Raw genomic sequence first — 24937 nt, 5'->3', positions numbered from 1 at the left:
TAAAACTACTTAGAATTTGATGAAAACCAGTATTTTCAAGGCTTACCTGAAAATATTAACAGATTAACAGAGATAGATTACAAATGAAATTCTGAGTTCAGCTCTGGAACTTTCTCTTTAGGATTTATGATTGGCTACTTGGGCTATTGTAAAGGGGTAGAACCAAAAACTGAGTGTGAGAGACTGGCAGGAACCGAGTCTCCAGTGAGGGAGGAGCCAGAAGAGGACTTCCCTGCAGCACCTCGCTTATATTGGGATGACCTGAAGAAAAAGTTGTCAGAGAAACTGGACACCACCGACTTCACCAGCACCATCAAGTGAGCATGAGCTACTTTGCAAGTATCTAGACAAGTAATTCAGGAATTGTGACAGGCCACAGGGAAACAATAATGGTGACACTGTGGGGAATGGCTTTTTAGAGAAGACAAGACTTGTCATGTTAAGCTAAAGAGGGGAAGGGGCCTGTAAAAAACTGAAACTATACTGGTAGGGAAAAAGGTAGAACTTCTCTGGGGAGTCTCCTTTTTCTTAAAAAATTCATAGGCCCTTGATGTTTTCCCCATCTTTGTAGCTTATTGCTTGCTGTCATTCTCTGGCTCTGATTTTTCTTCTTAATCTCTTGTAACGTTGTACTAAGCTCTGCTTTGCTGACAAGGACATCAGTAGCTTTTCTCTTTTTTAGGAAGCAACACATGCCAGAAGTAGCCTTTTTCATCTCCTAGATCATGGGTAATTTAACTGCCTGACTTAAGTCTCCAGTGCTTCTTAATTTCTGTGATACTCACCCATTAACCCCTAGGCCAGTCAGTATCCAGAGACAGTGTCTCCCTCTGGTGGAGGCTGCAATACGGTGGCACGGTCTCATCTCACCGCAGCTTCATCCCCCCACCATAGCCTCCTGAGTAGCTGGGACTATAAGCACACAGCACCACACCCAGCTAATTTTTTTTTTTTTTTTTTTAGGAGACGGAGTCTCACCATGTCTCCCAGGCCGGTCTTTCTTAGATTTTTATTTATTTACTTATTTATTTTGAGATGGAGTCTTACTGTGTTGCCCAGGCTGGAGTGCAGTGGCACGATTTCAGCTCAGTGCAGCCTCTGTCTGCTAGGTTCAAGCAATTCTCCTACCTCAGTCTCCTGAGTAGCTGAGATCACAGGCTTGTGCCACCACGCTCTGCTAATTTTTGTGGGTTTTTTGGTTTTTTTTGTTTGTTTGCTTGTTTGTTTTTTTTTGTAGAAACGGGATTTCACCATGTTGGCCAGGCTGGTGTCGAACTCCTGACCTCAGATGATCCTCCTGTCTTGGCTCCCAAAGTGCTGGAATTACAGGCGTGAGCCACTGCACTTGGCCAAATTTTTATTTTATGTTTATTTATTTATTTTATTTTTAATGGGCTTTCTGGCAAAAACTAGAAAGCGTGCTAGACAAATTCTAAAAGAGCTGTAACACTTGTCCATCGAGTTTTACTATCTTTGCGCATACATGCCTCTGTGCAAAGAATATATTTATCTTTTCCTTTTTGCAAGCTTCCTACAGTTACAGTGGTTCCATAATTCTTTAGTCTTAAGTTATGGCATTTTCTGCTTCATCTAGTTGATGCTTTTGTGTTTATTTACTATACACCAGACCTTATGGATGAAGTGAGAGTATAGTCCACTCCACAAAAATGTGAGAACTAATATGCTGAGTAAATAGAAATAACTATGGGAGATCGGACCAAGGAGCAGTTCTGCTTCAGGGTATTCAGAAATGCTTCACAAGTAGGTGAGAATTGAAACTATGCACTCTGTTCAGCACAGTATTACTATCTTAGATTTTATAGTAGATCTCCTGGAAGCTACTCATTTCCCCTAAAACTACCCTAAGCAGATACATTGTGTTATGATGAGGCTCTTGAAGGAGTGCTTTATAGTGGGTAAAGAAGCTTTGAAGTTATAAGATTTGGGGCACAGTTTTTTTTCTTTCGTGTTATTCTGGTCAGTCTAGAAGTTTTGGGTCACAGTTCATTTATCTGAACTATGAGGGATAATATTTTGCTTTCAAAACAATTTGTTTAATCCTTGAGTTAAATGTTTATTTTAAATTAAACTTAAGTTCATTAACAGACATTTTCTCCTCCAGGCTGCTGAATGAAAATTCATATGTCCCTCGTGAGGCTGGATCTCAAAAAGATGAAAATCTTGCGTTGTATGTTGAAAATCAATTTCGTGAATTTAAACTCAGCAAAGTCTGGCGTGATCAACATTTTGTTAAGATTCAGGTCAAAGACAGGTATGTTGAAAGATGGTAAACTTATTTTTATACAAGTAGCTATTTTCAGGTGTGCTAAATATAGCAAAGACTTTTTGTTATTGTTGTTTTTTTTTTTTTTGAAATGGAGTCTCGCTCTGTTACCCAGGCTGGAGTGCAGTGTCACAATCTCTGCTCACCGCAGCCTCTGCCTTCTGGGTTCAAGTGATTCTCCTGCCTTAGCCTCCAGAGCAGCTGGGATTACAGGCGCACGCCACCATGTCCAGCTAATTTTTGTATTTTTAGTAGAGGTGGGGTGGTCCTGAACTTTTGACCTCAGGTGATCGGCCCGCCTCGGCCTCCCAAAGTGCTGGGATTACAGGCGTGAGCCACCACATGCGGCCCAAAGGCTTTTACAGTAAAAATCAAGCTTAAGATTTAGAGGTAAATTTCCTCAAGCCAAATAATGCAAGACATAATAAATGTAAGCTATTGTGTTTTTTGGAAGGATGACCTTAGGCTTATTTTAACTTAATCTTTTTAACAGCGCTCAAAACTCGGTGATCATAGTTGATAAGAACGGTAGACTTGTTTACCTGGTGGAGAATCCTGGGGGTTATGTGGCGTATAGTAAGGCTGCAACTGTTACTGTAAGTAAGGCAAAACAGTGCATGAGACTCTTCCCTATTGAATCATTCAAAACTCATCTTTTCTGTTCTTAGTTATAAATTTACTTGTAAAATGTAAATGATCATGAGATATTTTGGTTTTCAACCCTCTAATGACACAGTCAACATGCATTGTCTTTTGTCTCTAATCACTTTCCCCATGTCCTGTTTTATTTTTTCTTTATAGTACTGTTAGCAGCTGACATTATCTATGCCTTTGTTTCCATTAGAATGTGAGCCAGATGAAGAATCATGGGTTAGTTCTATTTACTGCCATGTCGCAGAGCTTTGGAGAATGGCTGACATACATAGTAATATTTGCTAAACAAATGCATATCCTCCCTGTGGGGACAGATGTAAATATCCATCTTGGCTGGGGGCCTAGTCTTAGCTTGATTCATTAATGCTTGATCTTTTTCTGTTTTTGTTTTGAGACAGGGTGTCACTCTGTTGCCCTAGCTGGAGTGCAGTGGCGTGAGCTTGGCTCACTGCAACCTCCACCACCACCCAGGCTCAAGTGAGCCTCCCGAGTAGCTGAGACGTCCAGCTAATTTTTATTTTTTATTTTTTATTGTTATTATTATTATTTTTTTGGTAGAGACAGGGTTTTGCCATGTTGGCCAGGCTGGTCTTGAATTGAAACTCCTGGGCTCAAGCGATTCACCACCCTCAGCCTCCCAAAGTGCTGGGATTACGGGAGTAAACTGCTGCGCCCAGCCCTTGATCTTTTTAAATTTAGGCAAATACAGTCAAATTAACACAGAAATAGAGAACAGATAGATGGAATAATTTTCAGCTTAAAAATCACATTTGTGGCTAGGCGTGGTGGCTCACACCCATAATCCCAGCACTTTGGGAGTCCAAGGTGGGCAGATCACCTGAGGTCAGAGACCAGCCTGGCCAACATGGTGAACTCTACTAAAAATACAAAAATTAGCCAGGTGTGGTGGTGGGTGCCTGTAATCCCAGCTACTTGGGAGGCTGGGGCAGGAGAATCCCTTGAAGCCAGGAGGTGGAGGTTGCAGTGAGCGGAGATTGCGCCATTGCACTCCAGCCTGAGCAACAAGAGCGAAATTCCATCTCCCCCCCCCAAAAAAAAAAAAAAAAATCACATTTGTAAGTCAGGTGTATCTCTCTAGTGGATACCTTTGTTAAGTCAGGGGCATCTCTAGTGGATACCTTTCGGGGCTGGTGCAGTTCTATGTCGATTCCTTGCCTTTCTGGATACTTGTGCTTTATCCCTTTGCCTGGCTGCCTATAAGCCAGGAGTTTAGTGAGGAGTAGGTTGTTCTGTTAAAGAATGTTGAAGATTTTTGTTCAACTTCAAGCTCTCTGTATTGAGGTGCTTGGTTGTTAGCGTCAGTTTATAGCTGTTCATCTGGACTCTTACTAGCTTAGGAACATGATGACACATCTAAAGTTGGTGTATGCAAGTCACTTTGGTTGTAATAGATGGTGTTTTAATTTTGGGACAGATTTATTATCAGACCTTTCAGTTAAAACCTATTTCTGTGATGTCCTCAAGGCTAAGATTGTTCCAGGCCTCCAGTCCCATGACCAGTTTACATGGGCCTCTTTAATCTAAATGCCCTTCAGATGAAAGGCAGCATGGGATAAAAGCATGAAAGACATAGGAGGCCAAAAATCTTTATTTTATTCCAATAGCTCTGACCTAAAAGTTGCAAAGTTTTTTAGAACTCATGTCTTTTTTAGGCCTTGGCCTCCTTTTATCTCTTACTTGGGTTGCCTGTCTTAGGTTTGATCTATAACACTCTTCTGTCTAAAGATTTTAGAGCTGTTCCGATACCATATTGCTCATTAAATCTAATGTCTTTGTTCTAGGGTAAACTGGTCCATGCTAATTTTGGTACTAAAAAAGATTTTGAGGATTTAGACACTCCTGTGAATGGATCTATAGTGATTGTCAGAGCAGGGAAAATCACCTTTGCAGAAAAGGTGAGTATGAGTTATTATAATATTAAATACAGTACTTTGGTATCTTACTCTTCAGGTAAGTGATATTTCTTGTTAATATTCTCACGTTCTGAAAACCAGCAATCTTAAACTCTCATACCAGATAATATAATTTATTAAAATGCTCAACAAATGAAGTAAGTTCCACTTACCTAATCAGAAGTGCTTAAGTGAAAGCTATTTCTCTGTATGTTTTACGCATACACAGAATTCAGCTAAAAGTATGTTTTATAAAAAGGAAAATTAATAGCCAAACATACACAAGGAACTAGAGTGGAACATATCAAAAGACAGTGGTGATTTCTGCATTTTTAAAAAAGTGGCAGGGCTCACACCTGTAATCCCAACACTTTGGGAGGCTGAGGTGGGAGGACTGCTTGAGCCCTGGAGCTTGTGAGATGTGACTTATGCCACTACGGCCTGAGTGACAGAGTGAGGAGACTCAAAAAAGTGGTTGTCTTAGATGGGTTTTTGTTATTTTTCTTTTCTTTTTTTTTTTGAGACGGAATCTCTTGTCACCCTGGCTGGAGTGCAGTGGCGTGATCTTAGCTCACTGCAACCTCTGCCTCCCAGGTTCAAGTGATGCTCCTGCCTCAGCCTTCCGAGTAGCTGGGATTACAGGTGCCCACCACCATGCCTGGCTAATTTTTGCATTTTTAGTAGAGACAGGGTTTCACCATGTTGGCCTGGCTGGTCTTGAACTCCTGACCTCAGGTGATCCACCTGCCTCGGCCTCCCAAATTGCTGGGATTACAGGCGTGAGCCACCGCTCCCGGCCTGTTATTCTTCTTATTTTGCAAACAAGTGAGTTAATTTTTCAGGAAACAATTAACAAATTACCAGATAAACAATTTGAAATATTTGGAAGTATTATAAGTTTAGTCCTCTGTAACCATTTGGCTTTTAGCATAATGTCCAGGATGTATTCTCATTTCGTATGATCAGATCTTCATTTTCTGAGCTTTATATGTTTTCTTTTAGGTTGCAAATGCTGAAAGCTTAAATGCAATTGGTGTCTTGATATACATGGACCAGACTAAATTTCCCATTGTTAACGCAGAACTTTCATTCTTTGGACATGTGAGTTATTTTTTGAGTTCTTTGAGTTGTTCTTGGATTCCTGTATTAGAAATAGCACTGTGTCTTCCTTAAATGCTCTTTTTTCTGGGAGGGCGTTAGCAGTAAGCAAGAAGATAGATTACATTGACTTTGAAGCTTTATTATTTGTTGCTAAAAGTACTTAATCAATAGTGCCTTGAATTGAGAATTTCCATGTGCCATGAAAACAGGAGTCACATTGTAGAGCCACTCAGATTTTTGAGGCTTCAAGTTGGTAAACTAAGGTTGTGCTGTAGCCTTATACCAAATCTGAATCTTACAGAGAACTTTTGAGGAAGTATGTGATGGAGTGGATTGCTCTTTTGTTTTCCTAGGCTCATCTGGGGACAGGTGACCCTTACACACCTGGATTCCCTTCCTTCAATCACACTCAGTTTCCACCATCTCGGTCATCAGGATTGCCTAATATACCCGTCCAGACAATCTCCAGAGCTGCCGCAGAAAAGCTGTTTGGGTAAGTTTTTATTTGAAAGTGGTCCTTGCATAGTGAGGTTTTATGATTAGGGAAGAGCAGTAATATGTTGATTAAAATGTTAAACATGATTATAATTTTCCACATTTGGGAATTTGGAGGATGGTTAGCTGTTACCTTGGTACAGATAAAAATGAATTTTTCTCTATAAAGAGATGTTAATAATGGACTTTGGACTTATAAACAATGCAGGAGAATAAGGAGACTTATAAACCCGGTGAATTCCTTGTGCAGGATTCCTGGCATAGCTTCTGCTCAAGTACTTCTGTGTTGAAGCACGATGCCTATGGCAACCCATTCAGTTAGTGGAGAGAATCTGTTAGAATTCATATTGGGATAAAATCCTATTCCTTGAAACATCCATTTGTCTGGATTTTTCTTCTAAGCAATACAGTATGATTCCAGTTACCTTGTCTATAGATTGAGAAGCCTTGCTTCTCATGATGGTTTCCAGAGAAACCATTTATGGTAGTGGCTTGCTCCTCTGGATATCCTCCCTGTAGCATTAGTGTCTCTCTTTAAAAACACAGCCCAGTTCCATTAGAGTACGTAGCATTAATTTTGATTTGGATGTGGACATATTTATCCTTTCCTGTTATTATAGGATGGAGATCTAATTTCAGACCTTTATGAAAGCATTTATCTCCTGTATGACATAGGCTCTCTGATCCTGTTTCTTTAACATAATTGGATAGTGAAAATATATTCTACTTGATAGTCTCAAATGAAGAACATCTGTATATAAGGAGTATATGAAATACCATGACTGTTGATCATGCTGAGAGGCATTTAGCATAGGGGAGTGCGTAACATACCATGACTATTGATAATGCTAAGAGGCATTTAGCATAGGGGAGTGTGTAACATACCATGATTATTGATAACGCTAAGAGGCATTTAGCATGGGAAGGAGTGTGTAACATACCATGACTATTGATAATGCTAAGAGGCATTTAGCATGGGAAGGAGTGTGTAACATATGACGACTATTGATAACGCTGAGAGGCATTTAGCATGGGAAGGAGTGCGTAACATACCATGACTACTGATAACGCTGAGAGGCATTTAGCATAGAGGAGTGTGTAACGTACCATGACTATTGATAATGCTAAGAGGCATTTAGCATGGGAAGGAGTGTGTAACATATGATGACTATTGATAACACTAAGAGGCATTTAGCATGGGAAGGAGTGCGTAACATACCATGACTATTGATAACGCTAAGAGGCATTTAGCATAGGGGAGTGTGTAACATACCATGACTATTGATAATGCTAAGAGGCATTTAGCATGAGGAGGAGTGTGTAACATATGACGACTATTGATAATGCTAAGAGGCATTTAGCATGGGAAGGAGTGTATGACATACCATGACTATTGATAATGCTAAGAGGCATTTAGCATGGGTGATTTTTATTGACTCATTCTACCTACCACCTACAAGTTGTAACCAACCTGTGAAGCCAGCATCCCATCTTATCCTTATGTAGTAGGGGAGTAATAATATTTCAACCTGTATTTATGTAAGTAAGCCCCCTTAGAAGCAGCTATTATTTGGGTAACACAGAGGAATTAGGGGAAGCACAGGATTTTTGTTTGTTTGACAGTCTCACTCTGTTGCCCAGGCTGGAGTGCAGTGGCGTGATCCTGGCTCACTGCAACCTCCACCTCCTGGGTTCAAGGAATTCTGCCTCAGCCTTCCAAAGTGCTGGGATTAGAGGCGTGAGCCACCGCACCCAGCTGAGGAATATTTTTTATAACTGAGCTAAGAATGTGTACTATCCTTGTTAGTGGTGACAGTTGGGAAACATAAAAATGTATTAATATTCTTTTATATATTAGAAGAACTTCATTTTGAGTCCATCTTGGTATGTATTCCAAATATAAACTACGTAACTATGTCTGGCAGAAAGGCATAGTTAGAGAAGTGTTTTAAAATATTGCTTAATTAATGGTTTTCAATTGGCCGTCTACAGATCAAAGTAAGATGCAAATGGTTCACCACTAGAGAGTAAGGTTTTTTTTGTTTTCATTTTGTTTTGTTTTGTTTTGTTCTGTTTTGTTTGAGACAGGAATTGTGCTCTGTTGCCCAGGCTGGAGTGCAGTGGCGTGATCTCGGCTCACTGCAGCCTCCGCCTCCCAGGTTCAAGTGATTCTCCTCCTCATCCTCCTTAGTAGCTGGGATTACAGGCGCACGCCACCATGCCCAGTTGATTTTTGTATTTTTAGTAGAGTCGGGGTTTCACCATGTTGGTCAGGCTGGTCTTGAACTCCTGACCTTGTGATCCACCTGCCTCGGCCTCCCAAAGTGCTGGGATTACAGGGGTGAGCCACTGCGCCGGGCCAAGAGTAAGTTTTGTTTATATGTCCTCTTAATCTATAGCTTCACTGGACAGAAGTAAACCTTGGGCAAGGAACAATAACTCAGAACTTACGCCTGCTTTCTGATTCTAGGAATATGGAAGGAGACTGTCCCTCTGACTGGAAAACAGATTCTACATGTAGGATGGTAACCTCAGAAAGCAAGAATGTGAAGCTCACTGTGAGCAATGTGCTGAAAGAGATAAAAATTCTTAACATCTTTGGAGTTATTAAAGGCTTTGTAGAACCAGGTAAAGACCCACCCCCCCACTTTTTTTTTGTTTTCTTTGCTGTTCTTAAGGATGTGGCTAGAGAAGGAGGGAGTGTAGGAATGCTGGCTTGGCTTGGTTTTATGAAGTGCTCAATCTTGTCTGTCCTAAAGTGAATTGTTTATGTGTCAGTTTCTTTTTTTTTTTTTTTTTTTTTTTGAGAAGGAGTTTCACTCTTGCTCCCCAGGCTGGAGTGCAGTGGCGTGATCTCGGCTGACTGCAACTTCTACCTCCCAGGTTCAAGCCATTCTCCTGCCTCAGCCTCCCCAGTAGCTGGGATTACAGGCATGCACCACCACACCTGGCTAATTTTGTATTTTTAGTAGAGACACGGTTTCTCCATGTTGGTCGGGCTCCATGAGGTCAGAGCTCCTGACCTCAGGTGATCTGCCTGCCTCAGCCTCCCAAAGTGCTGGGATTACAGGCGTGAGCCACCGCGCCCAGCCTATGTGTCAGTTTTATTGGGAGGTAATAAGGCCCTAGGAAATTCTTGTTAAAAATTGACCATTATGACTAGAAAATCTATTCTAAGTTATTGACTAGACCAGTGATAAGCAAATTTCTTAAGGGGGCAGATAATAAACCTTTTGCAGGCTATACAGTCTCTCTTTTAGCTGTTCAACTCTGTGGGAGCAAGAAAACAGGCACAGACTGCACGTAGTGAGTGGGCGTGCGGGCTGTAGTTTGCCAGTCCCTGGAGTTAACTTTAAATGCAATCAAATAGCCAACACTTACTAAGAAATAAGTCCTTGGACTTAAGTAGTCAGTAAATTTAATTAGTAGTGTAGGAAAAAAGTAGCTCTACTAGTAAGGTAAAATTAATATTCTCATGTGAATTTTTAACTGCCAGAGTTTTTAGTCAGATTTGAAGTAAGGCTCTTTTATCCTTAATACATATACTGCACTTTTACCTTTCTACTGATGTGCTAATTCTAGAAAAGTTTAGAAGCTGATTATGTAAGTTCTTTCTTCCTCTTTTTTCTTTTTTTAAAGATCACTATGTTGTAGTTGGGGCCCAGAGAGATGCATGGGGCCCTGGAGCTGCAAAATCCGGTGTAGGCACAGCTCTCCTATTGAAACTTGCCGAGATGTTCTCAGATATGGTCTTAAAAGGTAGAGTACATATTTTGATTCCTTAGACTATTGGTGCACTACATACAGTTCTAGATGTTAATATACTGTGCTTTGCTCACTTTGCCTGCATTCCTATGGTTCTCTCATGCTAGACTCTAGTTCTTAAATACAAGGCAGATTGTCTTTTGTTGTAGCTGCCTTTTCCTTTGAAACAGCTTTCCATAAAGTGTTTTAGCTGTGCTAAAAATCACCAGTTTCTTTGAGACAGTGGAGTTATTGAGCCCTAGTGCTTAGTTTGGTGGATCCAGAGTGATAAGGCGGATCATAGTCCCTAAGCAATCTATTTGAAAGCAGTAGCATACCTCTACTCATGTACTGAGGCCTAACAGCTATTGAAATTTTGTTCTGTTTATTCATTTATTTATTTTTTGAGACAGAGTTTCACTCTGTTGCCCAGGCTGGAGTGCAGTGGTGTGATCTCAGCTCACTGCAACTGCTGCCTCCAGACTTCAAGCAATTCTCCTGAGTAGCTGGGATTACAGGCACCCACCACCACGCCCGGCTAATTTTTGTATTTTTACTAGAGACGGGGTTTCACCATGTTGGCCAGGCTGGTCTCCTGACCTCATGTGATTCACCCGCCTCAGCCTCCCAAAATGCTGCTAGTGAGCCACCGTGCCCCGCCTCTTTTGTTCATTTTTGAGCCTTTCTGTCCTACTTGCCACTCTTTCACACTCCTACCCACCCACACATTCAAAATCACATCACACTCTTGAATCTTTGGGTCATAGGGCAAACTGCAATGCTTAACTTTAATACAGAAAAAGATACACTGAGGGAAGTGGGCGGGATGGAGGGCAGTGTGATACACGTAAAAGGCGCTGTCACAAATGTAGTTTCTCTGCAAACTCCTCTTGTAACTTAAATTTGTGAGTTTTTATTTTATTTTAGAATTATTTTTTAAAAATCCAGTGTTTGGATTTACCTCTGAAAATTTTTCTCAAGATGTGCATCATCATGCTTACACTGTTTTCAATGATCTCTGGGTCCAGAAGTTAAGGAACTCCAAGAATGAAACTCCAAGAATGAAATTGTAAAAGGGTGACTACTGGCCCCTGCTATGTACTCGAAATCTTATTTGCAGATCTCCTATCTTGCTCTTTGTAGGTTACTTAAAAAAAAATTATTCCTATTCTTTTATTCTTTTACCTGGGGTCTCAAAAAAATATTTTGTTAGTATTTTTTTTTCTTTTTTGGCTCAGAAAAAAAAAGATTTTGGAATCTGCTATCTTGGAATTAGACCTTCTGATTCATCTTAAGTGGGATACCTTCCATCCTTGTCTGTGTATAACCTTTCCTAAGGTAAAGCTAACTTTCTTCTCTTTCAGATGGGTTTCAGCCCAGCAGAAGCATTATCTTTGCCAGTTGGAGTGCTGGAGACTTTGGATCGGTTGGTGCCACTGAATGGCTAGAGGTATTCTTTATCATCCATTTCCATATTGGACACCTGAGCTTGTGGGCTTAAGCTGTCCTCCAGAAATGATGTTTTTATAGGTTTGATTTTACCATTTTTGCCTTTGCGTTTAGTCTCAATAGAGTCCAGAATTGAAAATGAATCCCTAATGCTACTGTATGTGATACATAAACAGATTTATACTTATTAGTGTTCTCCCTTCTCTTCTAGGGATACCTTTCGTCCCTGCATTTAAAGGCTTTCACTTATATTAATCTGGATAAAGCGGTTCTTGGTAAGTATCCCTTTCATTAGCTGTTTATGAATTCAGGTAAACTTTTTTTTTTTTTTTTTGAGATGGAGTTTTGCTCTTGTCGCCCAGGCTGGAGTGCAATGGCACGATCTTGGCTCAGTGCAATCTCTGTCTCCCAGATTCAAGCGATTCTCCTGCCTTAGCCTCCTGAGTAGCTGGGATTACAGGTGCTCACTACCACACCCAGCTAATTTTTTGTATTTTTAGTAGAGACGGGGCTTCACTATGTTGGCCAGGATGGTCTCGAACTCCTGACCTCAGGCGACCTGCCTGCCTTGGCCTGGGATTACAGACGTGGGCCACCGTGCCTGGCCAGGTAAACTACTTTGAAGTGGAAGAAAGCTTTTTTTTTTTTTTTTTTTTGAGACAGGGTCTCCTCTATTGCCCAGGCTAGAGTGCAGTGGCACAATCTTGGCTCACTGCAGCCTTGACCTCCTGGGCTCAGGTGATCCTCCCACTTCAGCCACCTGGCTAATTTTTTTTGTAGAGATGGGGTTTTGCCATGTTGCCCAGGCTGGTCTCAAACTCCTGAGTTCAGGCATTCTACTTCAGCTGCCCAAAATGCTGTGGTTACAGGCATGAGCCATTGCCCTCAGCCTGTATCTTAACCTTCCTTTAAATAGTCGGTCAAGTTACACAGTGAGCACAGACTGCCTTGTCTAGAGCAGTGGGTAGTGCTCAATGTGGTCCCCAGATTAGTAGCATCAGGAACTGCTACAAATGTAAACTTTCAGGTCCACCCCAGACCTTTGAGTCAGAAATGGGAGTGTTGATCTAAAAACTGGGCTTTTTGGGCTGGGTGCGGTGGTGCACGCCTGTAATCCCAGCACTTGGGAGGCCAAGGCAGGCGGATCACCTGAGGTCAGGAGTTCGAGACCAGCCTGGCCAACATGGTGAAACCCTGTCTCTATTAAAAATACAAAAATTAGCCGGGCGTGGTGGCGAGCACCTGTAATCCCAGCTACTCAGGAGGCTGAGGCAGGAGAATCACTTGAACCCGGGAGGCAGGGGTTGCAGTGAGCCAAGATGGTGCCATTGCACTCCAGCCTGGGCGACAGAGCGAGACTCCATCTCAAAAAAACAAACAAAACAACTGGGCTTTTTTTTTTGGCAACCCTTGGGGAATAAAAACCTATTATTTTCTTAAGGACAAAGTATCCTGAAGCAAAAAAACCCAAACAAATAAACAAAAAACTTTAACAAGCATTCCAGGTAATTCTGATGAACTAAAGTTTTAGGACCATAAGTCTGGTTATTGAGGTGAGAAGACACTAAACTATCCGTATAGAATGGTACTTAGAGAGTAATTCATATCCTGTTACGTTGTGGCATCACTGATAGAAATATTGGATAATGAAACTTCTAGAAGAGTGAATGTTCACTGGCAGCAGAAAATTGACAAAAAGTTTGAATGTTATTTAAAGTGCAGCTGTACATTCAACAGGAATGGGGTAAAAAAGAAAGTGCAGATGTAGCTGATGAACTGAGAATAGTGAAATATCTACATGGGGGAAAAAAGGAAAGAGTTATAATTAAACCTCTCTAGGTTAGTTATTTCCCTGTTGTATGTTTGCCGCAGAATGTGCTGAGTATAGCAAGCATACTATATATAGCTCTAACCAGAAAGTTAAACATGAAATTGCTAATGGGGGAGGCCGCACATGTGTGGGGGCAGTGGATTTATGGGACCTAGGTACCTTTCTCTTAATTTTGCTGCTGAACCTAAAACTGCTCTGATTTCTGATTTTTTTTTTTTTTTTTTTTTTTTTTTTTTTGAGACGGAGTCTCGCTTTGTCACCCAGGCTGGAGTGCAGTGGCGCCATCCCAGCTCACTGCAAGCTCTGCCTCCCGGGTTCACGCCATTCTCCTGCCTCAGCCTTCTGAGTAGCTGGGACTACAGGTGCCCGCCACCATGCCTGGCTAATTTTTTGTATTTTTAGTAGAGACGGGGTTTCACCATGCCAGCCAAGATGGTCTTGATCTCCTGACCTCGTAATCTGCCCTCCTGGGCCTCCCAAAGTGCTGGGATTATAGGCGTGAGCCACCATGCCCGGCCTAACTGCTCTGATATTTTTAAAAAAGATCACTTGGATTAAAGTATGTAAACTCAAGGAGTAGTATGAGCCTCACTTGAGTCAAGTTAGCATAGTTGCTAAAGAGCTTGATACCAAAATTACTTTTGTCTACTTGATGAATGGGATAGTTGTTGCATAGGACCACTGATCTAGATTACTGTCTTATTTGTCAAGTACTTATAGTTGTAGAAGTAGCAGTGTGAAAATTACTGGAATGGAGAAGGGGCAATGATAAAATAATTTATTTTCAGGTACCAGCAACTTCAAGGTTTCTGCCAGCCCACTGTTGTATACACTTATTGAGAAAACAATGCAAAATGTGAGTATATACCTCATTACAAAAATGTATGACTTAATTTTTTGTTGAATCGACCTGAGATAAAAAACACTGATATGTAAACCGTAGTCAGTAACAAAAAATAGAAATTGAGAATAAATTTTATAGCAGCATTATTTAAGGGATACTTGCCTATTGAACCATATGAGATGAGGGCTCCAATCTTAAAGAATATGTTGTCTATTTAGGAATATATAACAAAATGCCATGAGGCCTGAGCTGTAGTGCAGGTGCCCGCAGGGGATTGTCTATAGAGTCACAATGCTAAGGAAGGCTTAAATCAACTTGAACTAAACTTTGAGAAGGCCGGACGAAATATTCACTGAATAAAGAATTACCATAGTTTTGAATGAGGGAGAGCATATGAAAGAAAATATTTGCCTAATGGGATTAGAGGCTGTATATTGGAGTGAGTAAAGTTAGAAACAGGTCAGATAGCAGACATTGATTGGCCTTGATCCCAAGAGATACTAGGGATTATAGGATCTCAAGCAAGGTGATAATGAATTTGCCAGTTAGGTTGGTGGCATAAGATGTACTAGAAGGAAGAAACAGAAACAAGATAGGCATAGTATGAAGCCCAGAGAGGGCTTTTACAATTATGGGTAAGCCACCGTGGTTTTGTTTGTTTGTTTGTTTGTTGCACTCTGTCGCCAGGCTGGAGTGCAATGGTGTGATCTTGGCTCACTGCAGCCTCCAACTCCTGGGTTCAAGTGATTCTCCTGCCTCAGCCTCCCGAGGAGCTGGGACTACAGGTGCACACCACCACACCTGGCTAATTTTTGTATTTTTAGTAGAGATGGGGTTTCGCCATGTTGGCCAGGATGGTCTCAATCCCTTGACGTCATGATCTCTTGACCTCGGCCCCCCAAAGTGCTGGGATTACAGGTGTGAGCCACCGCGCCCGGCTTTTTTTTGTTTGTTTTTTTTTTCCTTTTTTTGTTTTTTGTTTGTTTGTTTGTTTGTTTGTTTTTTAAAGAGACAAAGTCTTGCTGTGTTGCCCAGGCTAGTCTCAAACTTCTGGGCTCAAGTGATCCTCACACCTCGGCCTCCCAAAGTGTTGGGATTGCAGGTGTGAACTACCCCGCCCGGCCTAGGCCCACTTTTAAAATGTTAATTAAGAAGAAAACATTTTTTCCTCACCATAACTAAAGGAACTGACAACATGAGCCTAGTTAGTAATAACTTAAAGTTGAGATTGTTTTAACTATCATAAATAATTTCTTTTCAAGAAGATATAATACAAGTTTTCTATTTATAAATTTTTATAGAGTAACATGTTAGTGACTAGCCTGAATAAATAAGTTCCAAAAGGTTAGTTTTAATGATAATTTCTTATCTTACAGGTGAAACATCCGGTTACTGGGCAATCTCTATATCAGGACAGCAACTGGGCCAGCAAAGTGTAAGTTGAGAAAAGTGAATGAACAAACTAATAGAAAAGCAGAGAGTCTACCTACTACGTTAGGTAGAATCTAAATCTGTCCTTTCATTGAACTTACTTACACCTAAAGATATTCAACTAAATAATTTATTTTGGATGGGGGGACTAGCATGATAGAACAGTCTATTCTTTAGAACACTTTCTAAAGACACATTCTTTCTCTTTGCAGTGAGAAACTCACTTTAGACAATGCTGCTTTCCCTTTCCTTGCATATTCTGGAATCCCAGCAGTTTCTTTCTGTTTTTGTGAGGTAAGTCTGTTCATTTAAATGACAAATGGAGAGAGGCTCTCTAAAAGGAAGTGATCTTTATTTGGGAATAGGGCATTGCAGTGGGAATGCCTGTGCTATAGTCAACTATGTACATATTCAGAGAGGTAAAGGAAAACAAGTTTTTAAAGGACAAATGACGAGGATTACAAAATTATTTTGAGGTAATTATTCTTGGCTACCAAGATCAATAACAAGGATGACACCAGTCCAAGGTTGACAGGCAGTTGCTAGGCAGATTTTCTCACAAGAGAATTTTTTTGGTGCAAGGTTGCAGTGGCCTTTGTGTAAGGTTGTAGTTTTTGTAAAAAGGGGAAAAAAAAAACAACCCTTAGTCCTTGTCATCAGACATACAAGGATGAGACCCTTCTCTTCAGGGTTGCATTTTTGTTAACACTAGTGACTCCATTTTGATTTTGACAACTTGCACATATCTTAGTTGTTGGGGTTTTGTTTTTTTTTTTTGACAATGGTGACTTGCTCTGTCACCCAGGCTGGGGTGCAGTGGCCCGATCATGGCTCACTGCAGCCTCAAGCAGTCCTCCCTCTTCAGCCTCCAAACTGTTTGGATTATAGGCAAGAGCTACTTAATGCACCTGGCCATGGATCTTCTTGTGTCAACTTTGAGACCAAGTTTACTGCAGTGCTTAAAATGTTTTGAGAAGTTATACACATGTGCTGGATGTGGTAGCTCACGCCTGTAATCCTGTAGCAGGACAAGCCGCAGACAAATCCCCTCAGACACCGAGTTAAAGAAGGAGGGGCTTTATTTGGCCAGGAGCTTTGGCAAAACTTGCGTCTCCAAAAACTGAGCTCCCCGAGTGAGCAATTCCTGACTCTTTTAAGGGCTTACAACTACGGGGGTCTGCGTGAGAGGGTCGTGATCAATTGAGCAAGCAGGGGGTACGTGACTGGGGGTTGCATGCACCGGTAATTAGAACAGAACAGAACAGGACAGGGATTTTCACAGTGCTTTTCCATACAATGTCTGGAATCTATAGATAACATAGCCGGTTAGGTCAGGGCTTGATCTTTAACCAGGCCCAGGGTGCGGTGGCGCTGGGCTGTCTGCCTCTGCCTTTTAGTTTTTACTTCTTCTTTCTTTGGAGGCAGAAATTGCGCGTAAGACAGTATGAGGGGTGGTCTCCTCACTTAATCCCAGCACTTTGGGAGGCCTAGGAAGGCGGATTACGAAGTCAGGAGTTTGAGACTAGCCTGACCAAAATGGTGAAACCCCGTCTCTGCTAAAAATACAAAAATTAGTCGGACATGGTGGTGCGTGCCTGTAACCCCAGCTACTCAGGAGGCTGAGGCAGGAGAATTGCTTGAACCTGGGAGGCAGAGGTTGCAGTGAGCTGAGATGGAGCCACTGCACTCCAGCTTGGGTGACAGAGCAAGACCCTGTCTCAAAAAAAAAAGAAGTTATACACGTGTAATTATTGCGTGTTCCTTCATTATCAGTTTTAACACAGACTTGTTAATCTCAATTAGCTTAATTAGCATTTGAGTTTATTGCTAAAACTTCTTTATGAGTTTTAATAATGAGGCTTGGCGGAGTGTGGTGGGTCATACCTGTAATCCCAGCATTTCGGAGGCCAAGGCGGGTGGATCACTTGAGGTCAGGAGTTCAAGACCAGCCTGGCCAACATGGTTAAACCCCATCTCTACTAAAAATACAAAAAAATTAGCTGGGTATGGTGGCACATGCCTATAATCCCAGCTGCTCAGGAGGCTGAGGTGGAAGAATCGCTTGAACCCAGGGGGCAGAGGTTGTAGTGAGCCGAGATCGCGCCATTGCACTCTAGCCTGGGCAACAGAGCAAGATTGTCTAACAACAACAACAAAAAAACCGAGGCTGAATTTCTTGAGTGATTGAGCAGTGGCTATCTATTGGACAGTCCAGCTGAACAGTATTTTCATCAGGCTGGGTGCAGTAACTCAGAACTATAATTCCGGCACATTGGATGGCTGAGGTGGGCGGATCACTTGAGGCCAGGAGTGAGACCAGCCTGGGTAACGTGCCTAGACTATATCTCTACAAAAAATTTTTTTAATTAAGCTGGCCCAGTGGCATGCATCTGTAGTCCCAGCTCCTTGGGAGGCTGAGGCAGGGGGGGTCACTTGAGCCAGGAGCTTAAGGCTGCTGGGAGCCATGATTGCATCACCACACTTCAGCCTGGGTGACAGAGTGACCTCGTCTCAAGGCTGTGGGGAGCCGTGATTGCATCACTGCACTCTAGCCTGGGTGACAGACAGACCTCGTCTCAAGGTATGTTTCATCTGTGTTCTCTTTTTTCATTGATAAAGGCCCAAACTTCCCAGAGAGAAAAACATACAGCCTTAAGGAATTTGGCTAGAAGTCTATTCAGGGCATATGATATGATAGAACAGGGATTCTGTAGAACCTGGAAGAAAGTAGTCACTCTAGGAGTAGGTTAGATTCGGAGAAGTAGCAAGAATGTACTTAAAGCAGCAGATAATGAGATAAAATTGGGGTAAATTGGGGTAGGAATATGTTAGAAGCAAGGGGGGAACTGTAGTTATTGTTACCTCGATGGCGAAGCCAGAATGTGAGGCTCTTGCTCTTAGAACTCATGTGAGTACCATAGCCTCGCATTTTCTTGCAGGACACAGATTATCCTTATTTGGGTACCACCATGGACACCTATAAGGAGCTGATTGAGAGGATTCCTGAGTTGAACAAAGTGGCACGAGCAGCTGCAGAGGTCGCTGGTCAGTTCATGATTAAACTAACCCATGACGTTGAATTGAACCTGGACTATGAGAGGTACAACAGCCAACTGCTTTCATTTGTGAGGGATCTGAACCAATACAGAGCAGACATAAAGGTGAGCACTGATTCCAATTATGTTTTTATTGCTGAATGTCAAGTATTTTGAAGTGTGATGTGTTCCTTTGTGTTCCTGTTGGAAGGGTGATTGTAGCCATAGTACATTTTAAAGTGAACTGAGGTATAATTGTATGTAGAATTGGTAACTTGTTTGAGAGAAGTCGGGAGGCTGTGGATTAGAGACCTAGGACAGAGCTCAGCAAGTGTTTCAGAATCCAGAGCAGTGTCAGGTTTTCTGTCACTCATGTCTCCCAGGCAGCCCGTCAGTAGGACACGGAATATGAAGATCTCAGCAAGGAGTTGGGCTGTGTGCCTCTCGGGTGTGACACAGATGGAAAGACAGCACAGCTAGCAGTATTCTATCTCGTATTGATCTGCGCATCTAAAATTCAAATATTCCATTAAATGAAACTGATAAGCAGGATGAGGTGGTGCATACCCATAGCCCCAACTACTTCTGCTGAGGCAGGAGGATTGCTGGAGCCCAGCCCAGGCAACATAGCAAAATCCCATCTCTAAATAAATTAATAAAACTAATATTAAAGTAGCTTCCAGATGGTTTTATGGTACTAGGAGTTGATTTTTAACAGATCTCTTAATTGAAGTAAATCACTGACAACTGAATCTTTTTATATCTTTTTTATTTTTATTTTTTTTGAGAGACGAAGTCTCGCTCTTGTCCCCCAGGCTGGAGTGCGATGACATGATCTCGGCTCACTGCAACCTCCACCTCCCAGGTTCAAGTGATTCTCCTACCTCAGCTCCCCGAGTAGCTGGGATTACAGGCGTGTGCCACCGTGCCCAGATAGTTTTCGTGTTTTTAGTAGAGCCAGGGTTTTACCATGTTGGCCAGGCTGGTCTTGAACTCCTGACCTCAGGTGATCCACCCACCTCGGCCTCCCAAAGTGCTGAGATCACAGGCGTGAGCAACCGCGTCCAGCATCTTATGTCTTTCTTGAAACTAATTGTAACTGTTGAAAATGGAACTTACCAGATGGAAATAACTAGATCCTGAAGTACATTGAACCAAAATGTTTTCCCCTATAGGGACGTTTTCCCCCAAAAGGAGAATTGAACTGGAAACAATATAGTACATAGGATTATATAATTATGTTCAATTTCTTAATGAGAATGGTTTTCTTACATGCTGGGCTCAAATATGAGTGTATATCACAGTCCATAGAGCTTGGAACCCCTGTGCAAGGTGCTTTCGGAGTCTTGAGCTTATCTGCGAGTTCCTTTTATCAGAATCTTACTTAACACACGTTAAATTAGAAAGGCATACAAAACAATGTCCTTAGAAATAAAACTTCTCATAGCGAATAATGTCTGTTTCAGGAAATGGGCCTGAGTTTACAGTGGCTGTATTCTGCTCGTGGAGACTTTTTCCGTGCTACTTCCAGACTAACAACAGATTTCGGGAATGCTGAGAAAACAGACAGATTTGTCATGAAGAAACTCAATGATCGTGTCATGAGAGTAAGTGAACTTTTGGGAAAGGAGGAACTAAAGTATGTGTAAAATAATTGATAAATCTTAGACTTCTGCAAAGTGGACAAACTCTAGGAGTCTAGAATTCCTTTAAGAAGGGAGCATTAATGGTTTAGCTGTCATTTTCTGTTTCTGCTGTCTAATTCAGACCTCAGTCAAACCTAGTCTTTTTGGAAGAGACTTGCTGTAAACCTTCCATGTATGCTCCAGTGGGGAAAAGAAACTGAACACATTTAAAGTTTTCTTTTGTAAAATGAATCAGTTTCCTTTAAAAAAAATTTTTTTTTTTTTGAGACAGAGTTTCACTGTTGTTGCCCAAGCCGCAGTGCAATGGCACGATCTCGGCTCACTGCACCCTCCGCCTCCCGGGTTCAAGTGATTCTCCTGCCTCAGCCTCCCGAGTAGCTGTGATTACAGGTGCCCAACACCACGCCCGGTTCATTTTTTGTATTTTTAGTAGAAACAGAGTTTCACCATGTTAGCCAGGCTGGTCTCGAACTCCCAACCTCAGGTGATCCACCTGCCTTGGCCTCCCAAAGTGCTGGTATTACAGGCGTGAGCTGCTGTGCCCAGCCTCCTTTAGAATTTTAACCTTAGAAGATTAGCATTAGCCTGGTTCTCAGCATTCTTTTTTCCTTACCCTGCTATACAAAGTCTGATCAGCTGGCTGGGTAAAGTGGCTCATGCCTGTAATTCCAGCACTTTGGGAGGCCGAGGCGGGTGGATCACCTGAGGTCGGGAGTTCAAGACCGGCCTGACCAACATGGAGAAACCCCATCTCTACTGAAAATACAAAAATTAGCCGGGCGTGGTGGTGCATGCCTGTAATTCCAGCTGCTCAGGAGGCTGAGGCAGAAGAATTACTTGAACCCAGGAGGTGGAGGTTGCAGTGAGCTGAGATCACGCCATTGTACTCCACCCTGGGCAACAAGAGCGAAACTCTGTCTCAACAACAACAAAAAGCCGGGCACGGTGGGTCACGCCTGTAATCCCAGCATGAATCGCTTGAACTCGGGAGGTGGAGGGTACCGGTGAGCTGAGATCACGCCGTTGCACTCCAGTCTGGGCAACAAGAGTGAAACTCCGTCTCAAAAAAAAAAAAAAAAGTCTGATCAGCATTCTTAAATTTGATACATTTTACATTTGAAGTGAACAGTTGTTTTACTACAAAAGTCACAGGGCTGTGTAAATTGCCTCGTGTGTTGTTTTCGTAGGTGGAGTATCACTTCCTCTCTCCCTACGTATCTCCGAAAGAGTCTCCTTTCCGACATGTCTTCTGGGGCTCCGGCTCTCACACGCTGTCAGCTTTACTGGAGAACTTGAAACTGCGTAAACAAAATAACAGTGCTTTTAATGAAACGCTGTTCAGAAACCAGTTGGCTCTAGCTACTTGGACTATTCAGGGAGCTGCAAATGCCCTCTCTGGTGACGTTTGGGACATTGACAATGAGTTTTAAATGTGATACCCATAGCTTCCATCAGAACAGCAGGGTAGTCTGGTTTCTAGACTTGTGCTGATTGTGCTAAATTTTCAGTAGGGCTACAAAACCTAATGTTAAAATTCCATCCCATCATCTTGGTACTACTAGATGTCTTTAGGCAGCAGCTTTTAATACAGGGTAGATAACCTGTACTTCAAGTTAAAGTGAATAACCACTTAAAAAATGTCCATGATGGAATATCCCCTATCTCTAGAATTTTAAGTGCTTTGTAATGGGAACTGCCTCTTTCCTGTTGTTAATGAAAATGTCAGAAACCAGTTATGTGAATGATCTCTCTGAATCCTAAGGGCTGGTCTCTGCTGAAGGTTGTAAGTGGTCGCTTACTTCGAGTGATCCTCCAACTTCATTTGATGCTAAATAGGAGATACCAGGTTGAAAGACCTTCTCCAAATGAGATCTAAGCTTTTCCATAAGGAATGTAGCTGGTTTCCTCATTCCTGAAAGAAACAGTTAACTTTCAGAAAAGATGGGCTTGTTTTCTTGCCAATGAGGTCTGAAATGGAGGTCCTTCTGCTGGATAAAATGAGGTTCAACTGTTGATTGCAGGAATAAGGCCTTAATATGTTAACCTCGATGTCATTTATGAAAAGAGGGGACCAGAAGCCAAAGACTTAGTATATTTTCTTTTCCTCTGTCCCTTCCCCCATAAGCCTCCATTTAGTTATTTGTTATTTTTGTTTCTTCCAAAGCACATTGAAAGAGAACCAGTTTCAGGTGTTTAATTGCAGACTCAGTTTGTCAGACTATAAAGAATAATATGCTGCCAAATTTTGGCCAAAGTGTTAATCTTAGGGGAGAGCTTTCTGTCCTTTTGGCACTGAGATATTTATTGTTTATTTATCAGTGACAGAGTTCACTATAAATGGTGTTTTTTTTATAGAATATAATTATCGGAAGCAGTGCCTTCCATAATTATGACAGTTATACTGTCGGTTTTTTTTAAATAAAAGCAGCATCTGCTAATAAAACCCAACAGATACTGGAAGTTTTGCATTTATGGTCAACACTTAAGGGTTTTAGAAAACAGCCGCCAGCCAAATGTAATTGAATAAAGTTGAAGCTAAGATTTAGAGATGAATTAAATTTAATTAGGGGTTGCTAAGAAGCGAGGGCTGACCAGATAAGAATGCTAGTTTTCCTAAATGCAATGAATTGTGACCAAGTTATAAATAAATGTCACTTAAAGGCTGTGGTAGTACTCCTGCAAAATTTTATAGCTCAGTTTATCCAAGGTATAACTCTAATTCCCATTTTGCAAAATTTCCAGTACCTTTGTCACAATCCTAACACATTATCGGGAGCAGTGTCTTCCATAATGTATAAAGAACAAGGTAGTTTTTACCTACCACAGTGTCTGTATCGGAGACAGTGATCTCCATATGTTACACTAAGGGTGTAAGTAATTATCGGGAACAGTGTTTCCCATAATTTTCTTCATGCAATGACATCTTCAAAGCTTGAAGATCGTTAGTATCTAACATATATCCCAACTCTTATAATTCCCTATCTTTTAGTTTTAGTTGCAGAAACATTTTGTGGTCATTAAGCATTTGGTGGGTAAATTCAACCACTGTAAAAATGAAATTACTACAAAATTTGAAATTTAGCGTGGGTTTTTGTTCTTTATGGTTTCTCCAGGTCCTCTACTTAATGAGATAGTAGCACACATTTATAATGTTTGCTATTGACAAGTCATTTTAACTTTATCACCTTATTTGCATGTTACCTCCTATAAACTTAGTGCGGACAAGTTTTAATTCAGAATTGACCTTTTGACTTAAAGCAGGGGGACTTTGTATAGAAGGTTTGGGGGGTGTGGGGAGGGAGAGTCCCCCGAAGGTCTTTCACACGTCTGCCTACCCATTCGTGGTGATAAATTAAATGTAGGTATGAATAAGTTCGAAGCTCCGTGAGTGAACCATCATTATAAACGTGGTGATCAGCTGTTTGTCACAGGGCAGTTTGAAACTGCCTCCTAGGAAAAAGTTCATAGGGCCTCTTCAGGTTCTTAGTGTCGCTTACCTAGATTTACAGCCTCACTTGAATGTTTCACTACTCACAGGCTCTTTAATCTTCAGTTTTATCTTTAATCTCCTTTTTTATCTTGGACTGACATTTAGTGTAGCTAAGTGAAAAGGTCATAGCTGAGATTCCTGGTTTGGGTATTCTGCATACATACTTAAATGAAAGCATGTGACATATTCATAGTATAACACAATATGAATACAGGGCATACATTTTGCAGCAGTAAGTCTCTTCAGAAAACCCTTTTCTATAGTTAGAGTTGAGTTACTTCCTATCAAGCCAGTACGTGGTAACAGGCTCAATATTCCTGAATGAAATATCAGACTAGTGACAAGCTCCTGGTCTTGAGATGTCTTCTCGTTAAGGAGATGGGCCTTTTGGAGGTAAAGGATAAAATGAATGAGTTCTGTCATGATTCACTATTCTAGAACTTGCATGACCTTTACTGTGTTAGCTCTTTGAATGTTCTTGAAATTTTAGGCTTTCTTTGTAAACAAATGATATGTCCTTATCATTGTATAAAAGCTGTTATGTGCAACAATGTGGAGATTCCTTATCTGATTTAATAAAATGCTTAAACACTGAGTTGTCATTTTTTTAGATAAATTTTTTTAAAAAGAGCAGTTTTAGGCTCATAGCAAAATTAAACAGAATTCCCACACACCCACTGTTTCTGCCACTTACACATGCTCCATGACCGTCAACACCTTGCGCCAGAGCGGTGCATTTGTTACGATGGGCAGCCTACATGGGCGCACCATTAGTGCCGTCAGCATCGTTAGTCTACTGTTGACATTAGGGTTTGTTCTACGGTTTTTGACAAATGTGTAATAGCATTCTAGTAGCTTACAGAATAGTTTTTATTGCTGTAAATCTTGTGCTCTGCCCATTCATCCATCTCTTCTGTAAGGCCCTGGCAACCACAGATCTTGACTATATCCATGATTTTACCTTTTCCAGAGTGTCATACAGTTGGAATCAGAATATAGCCTTTTCAGATTGGCCTCTTT

The 24937-nt window shown here is 41.4% G+C and overlaps 1 protein-coding gene and 1 non-coding gene across 3 annotated transcripts in view; one reads left to right on the top strand and one right to left on the bottom strand.

Moving 5' to 3' along the window:
- Positions 1-24512, top strand: part of TFRC (transferrin receptor) — a 32387-nt gene extending 7875 nt beyond the window's left edge. Inside the window, exons 4-19 of one of the 2 annotated variants that reach the window (XM_024241180.3) lie at positions 122-317; positions 2123-2272; positions 2778-2880; positions 4741-4854; positions 5854-5952; positions 6306-6445; positions 8918-9075; positions 10087-10206; positions 11556-11641; positions 11852-11915; positions 14260-14327; positions 15692-15750; positions 15959-16040; positions 18686-18907; positions 20248-20388; positions 21615-24512. In XM_024241180.3, coding sequence (XP_024096948.1) covers positions 122-317; positions 2123-2272; positions 2778-2880; positions 4741-4854; positions 5854-5952; positions 6306-6445; positions 8918-9075; positions 10087-10206; positions 11556-11641; positions 11852-11915; positions 14260-14327; positions 15692-15750; positions 15959-16040; positions 18686-18907; positions 20248-20388; positions 21615-21857 — 2045 coding nt within the window. In that variant the 3' untranslated portion in view covers positions 21858-24512. 2 annotated transcript variants of the gene reach the window in all.
- Positions 1391-1452, bottom strand: LOC112131278 (U7 small nuclear RNA). Its single transcript, XR_002913381.1, has one exon. It is a non-coding gene; the product is annotated as a U7 small nuclear RNA (small nuclear RNA).
- Positions 24513-24937: the final 425 nt, after the last annotated feature.

The sequence above is a fragment of the Pongo abelii genome, chromosome 2, assembly GCF_028885655.2.
Source record: "Pongo abelii isolate AG06213 chromosome 2, NHGRI_mPonAbe1-v2.0_pri, whole genome shotgun sequence".
Taxonomy (NCBI): domain Eukaryota; kingdom Metazoa; phylum Chordata; class Mammalia; order Primates; family Hominidae; genus Pongo; species Pongo abelii.
The sequence above is the reverse complement of the archived record's forward strand: the minus strand, read 5'-3'. Positions and strand labels throughout refer to the sequence as shown.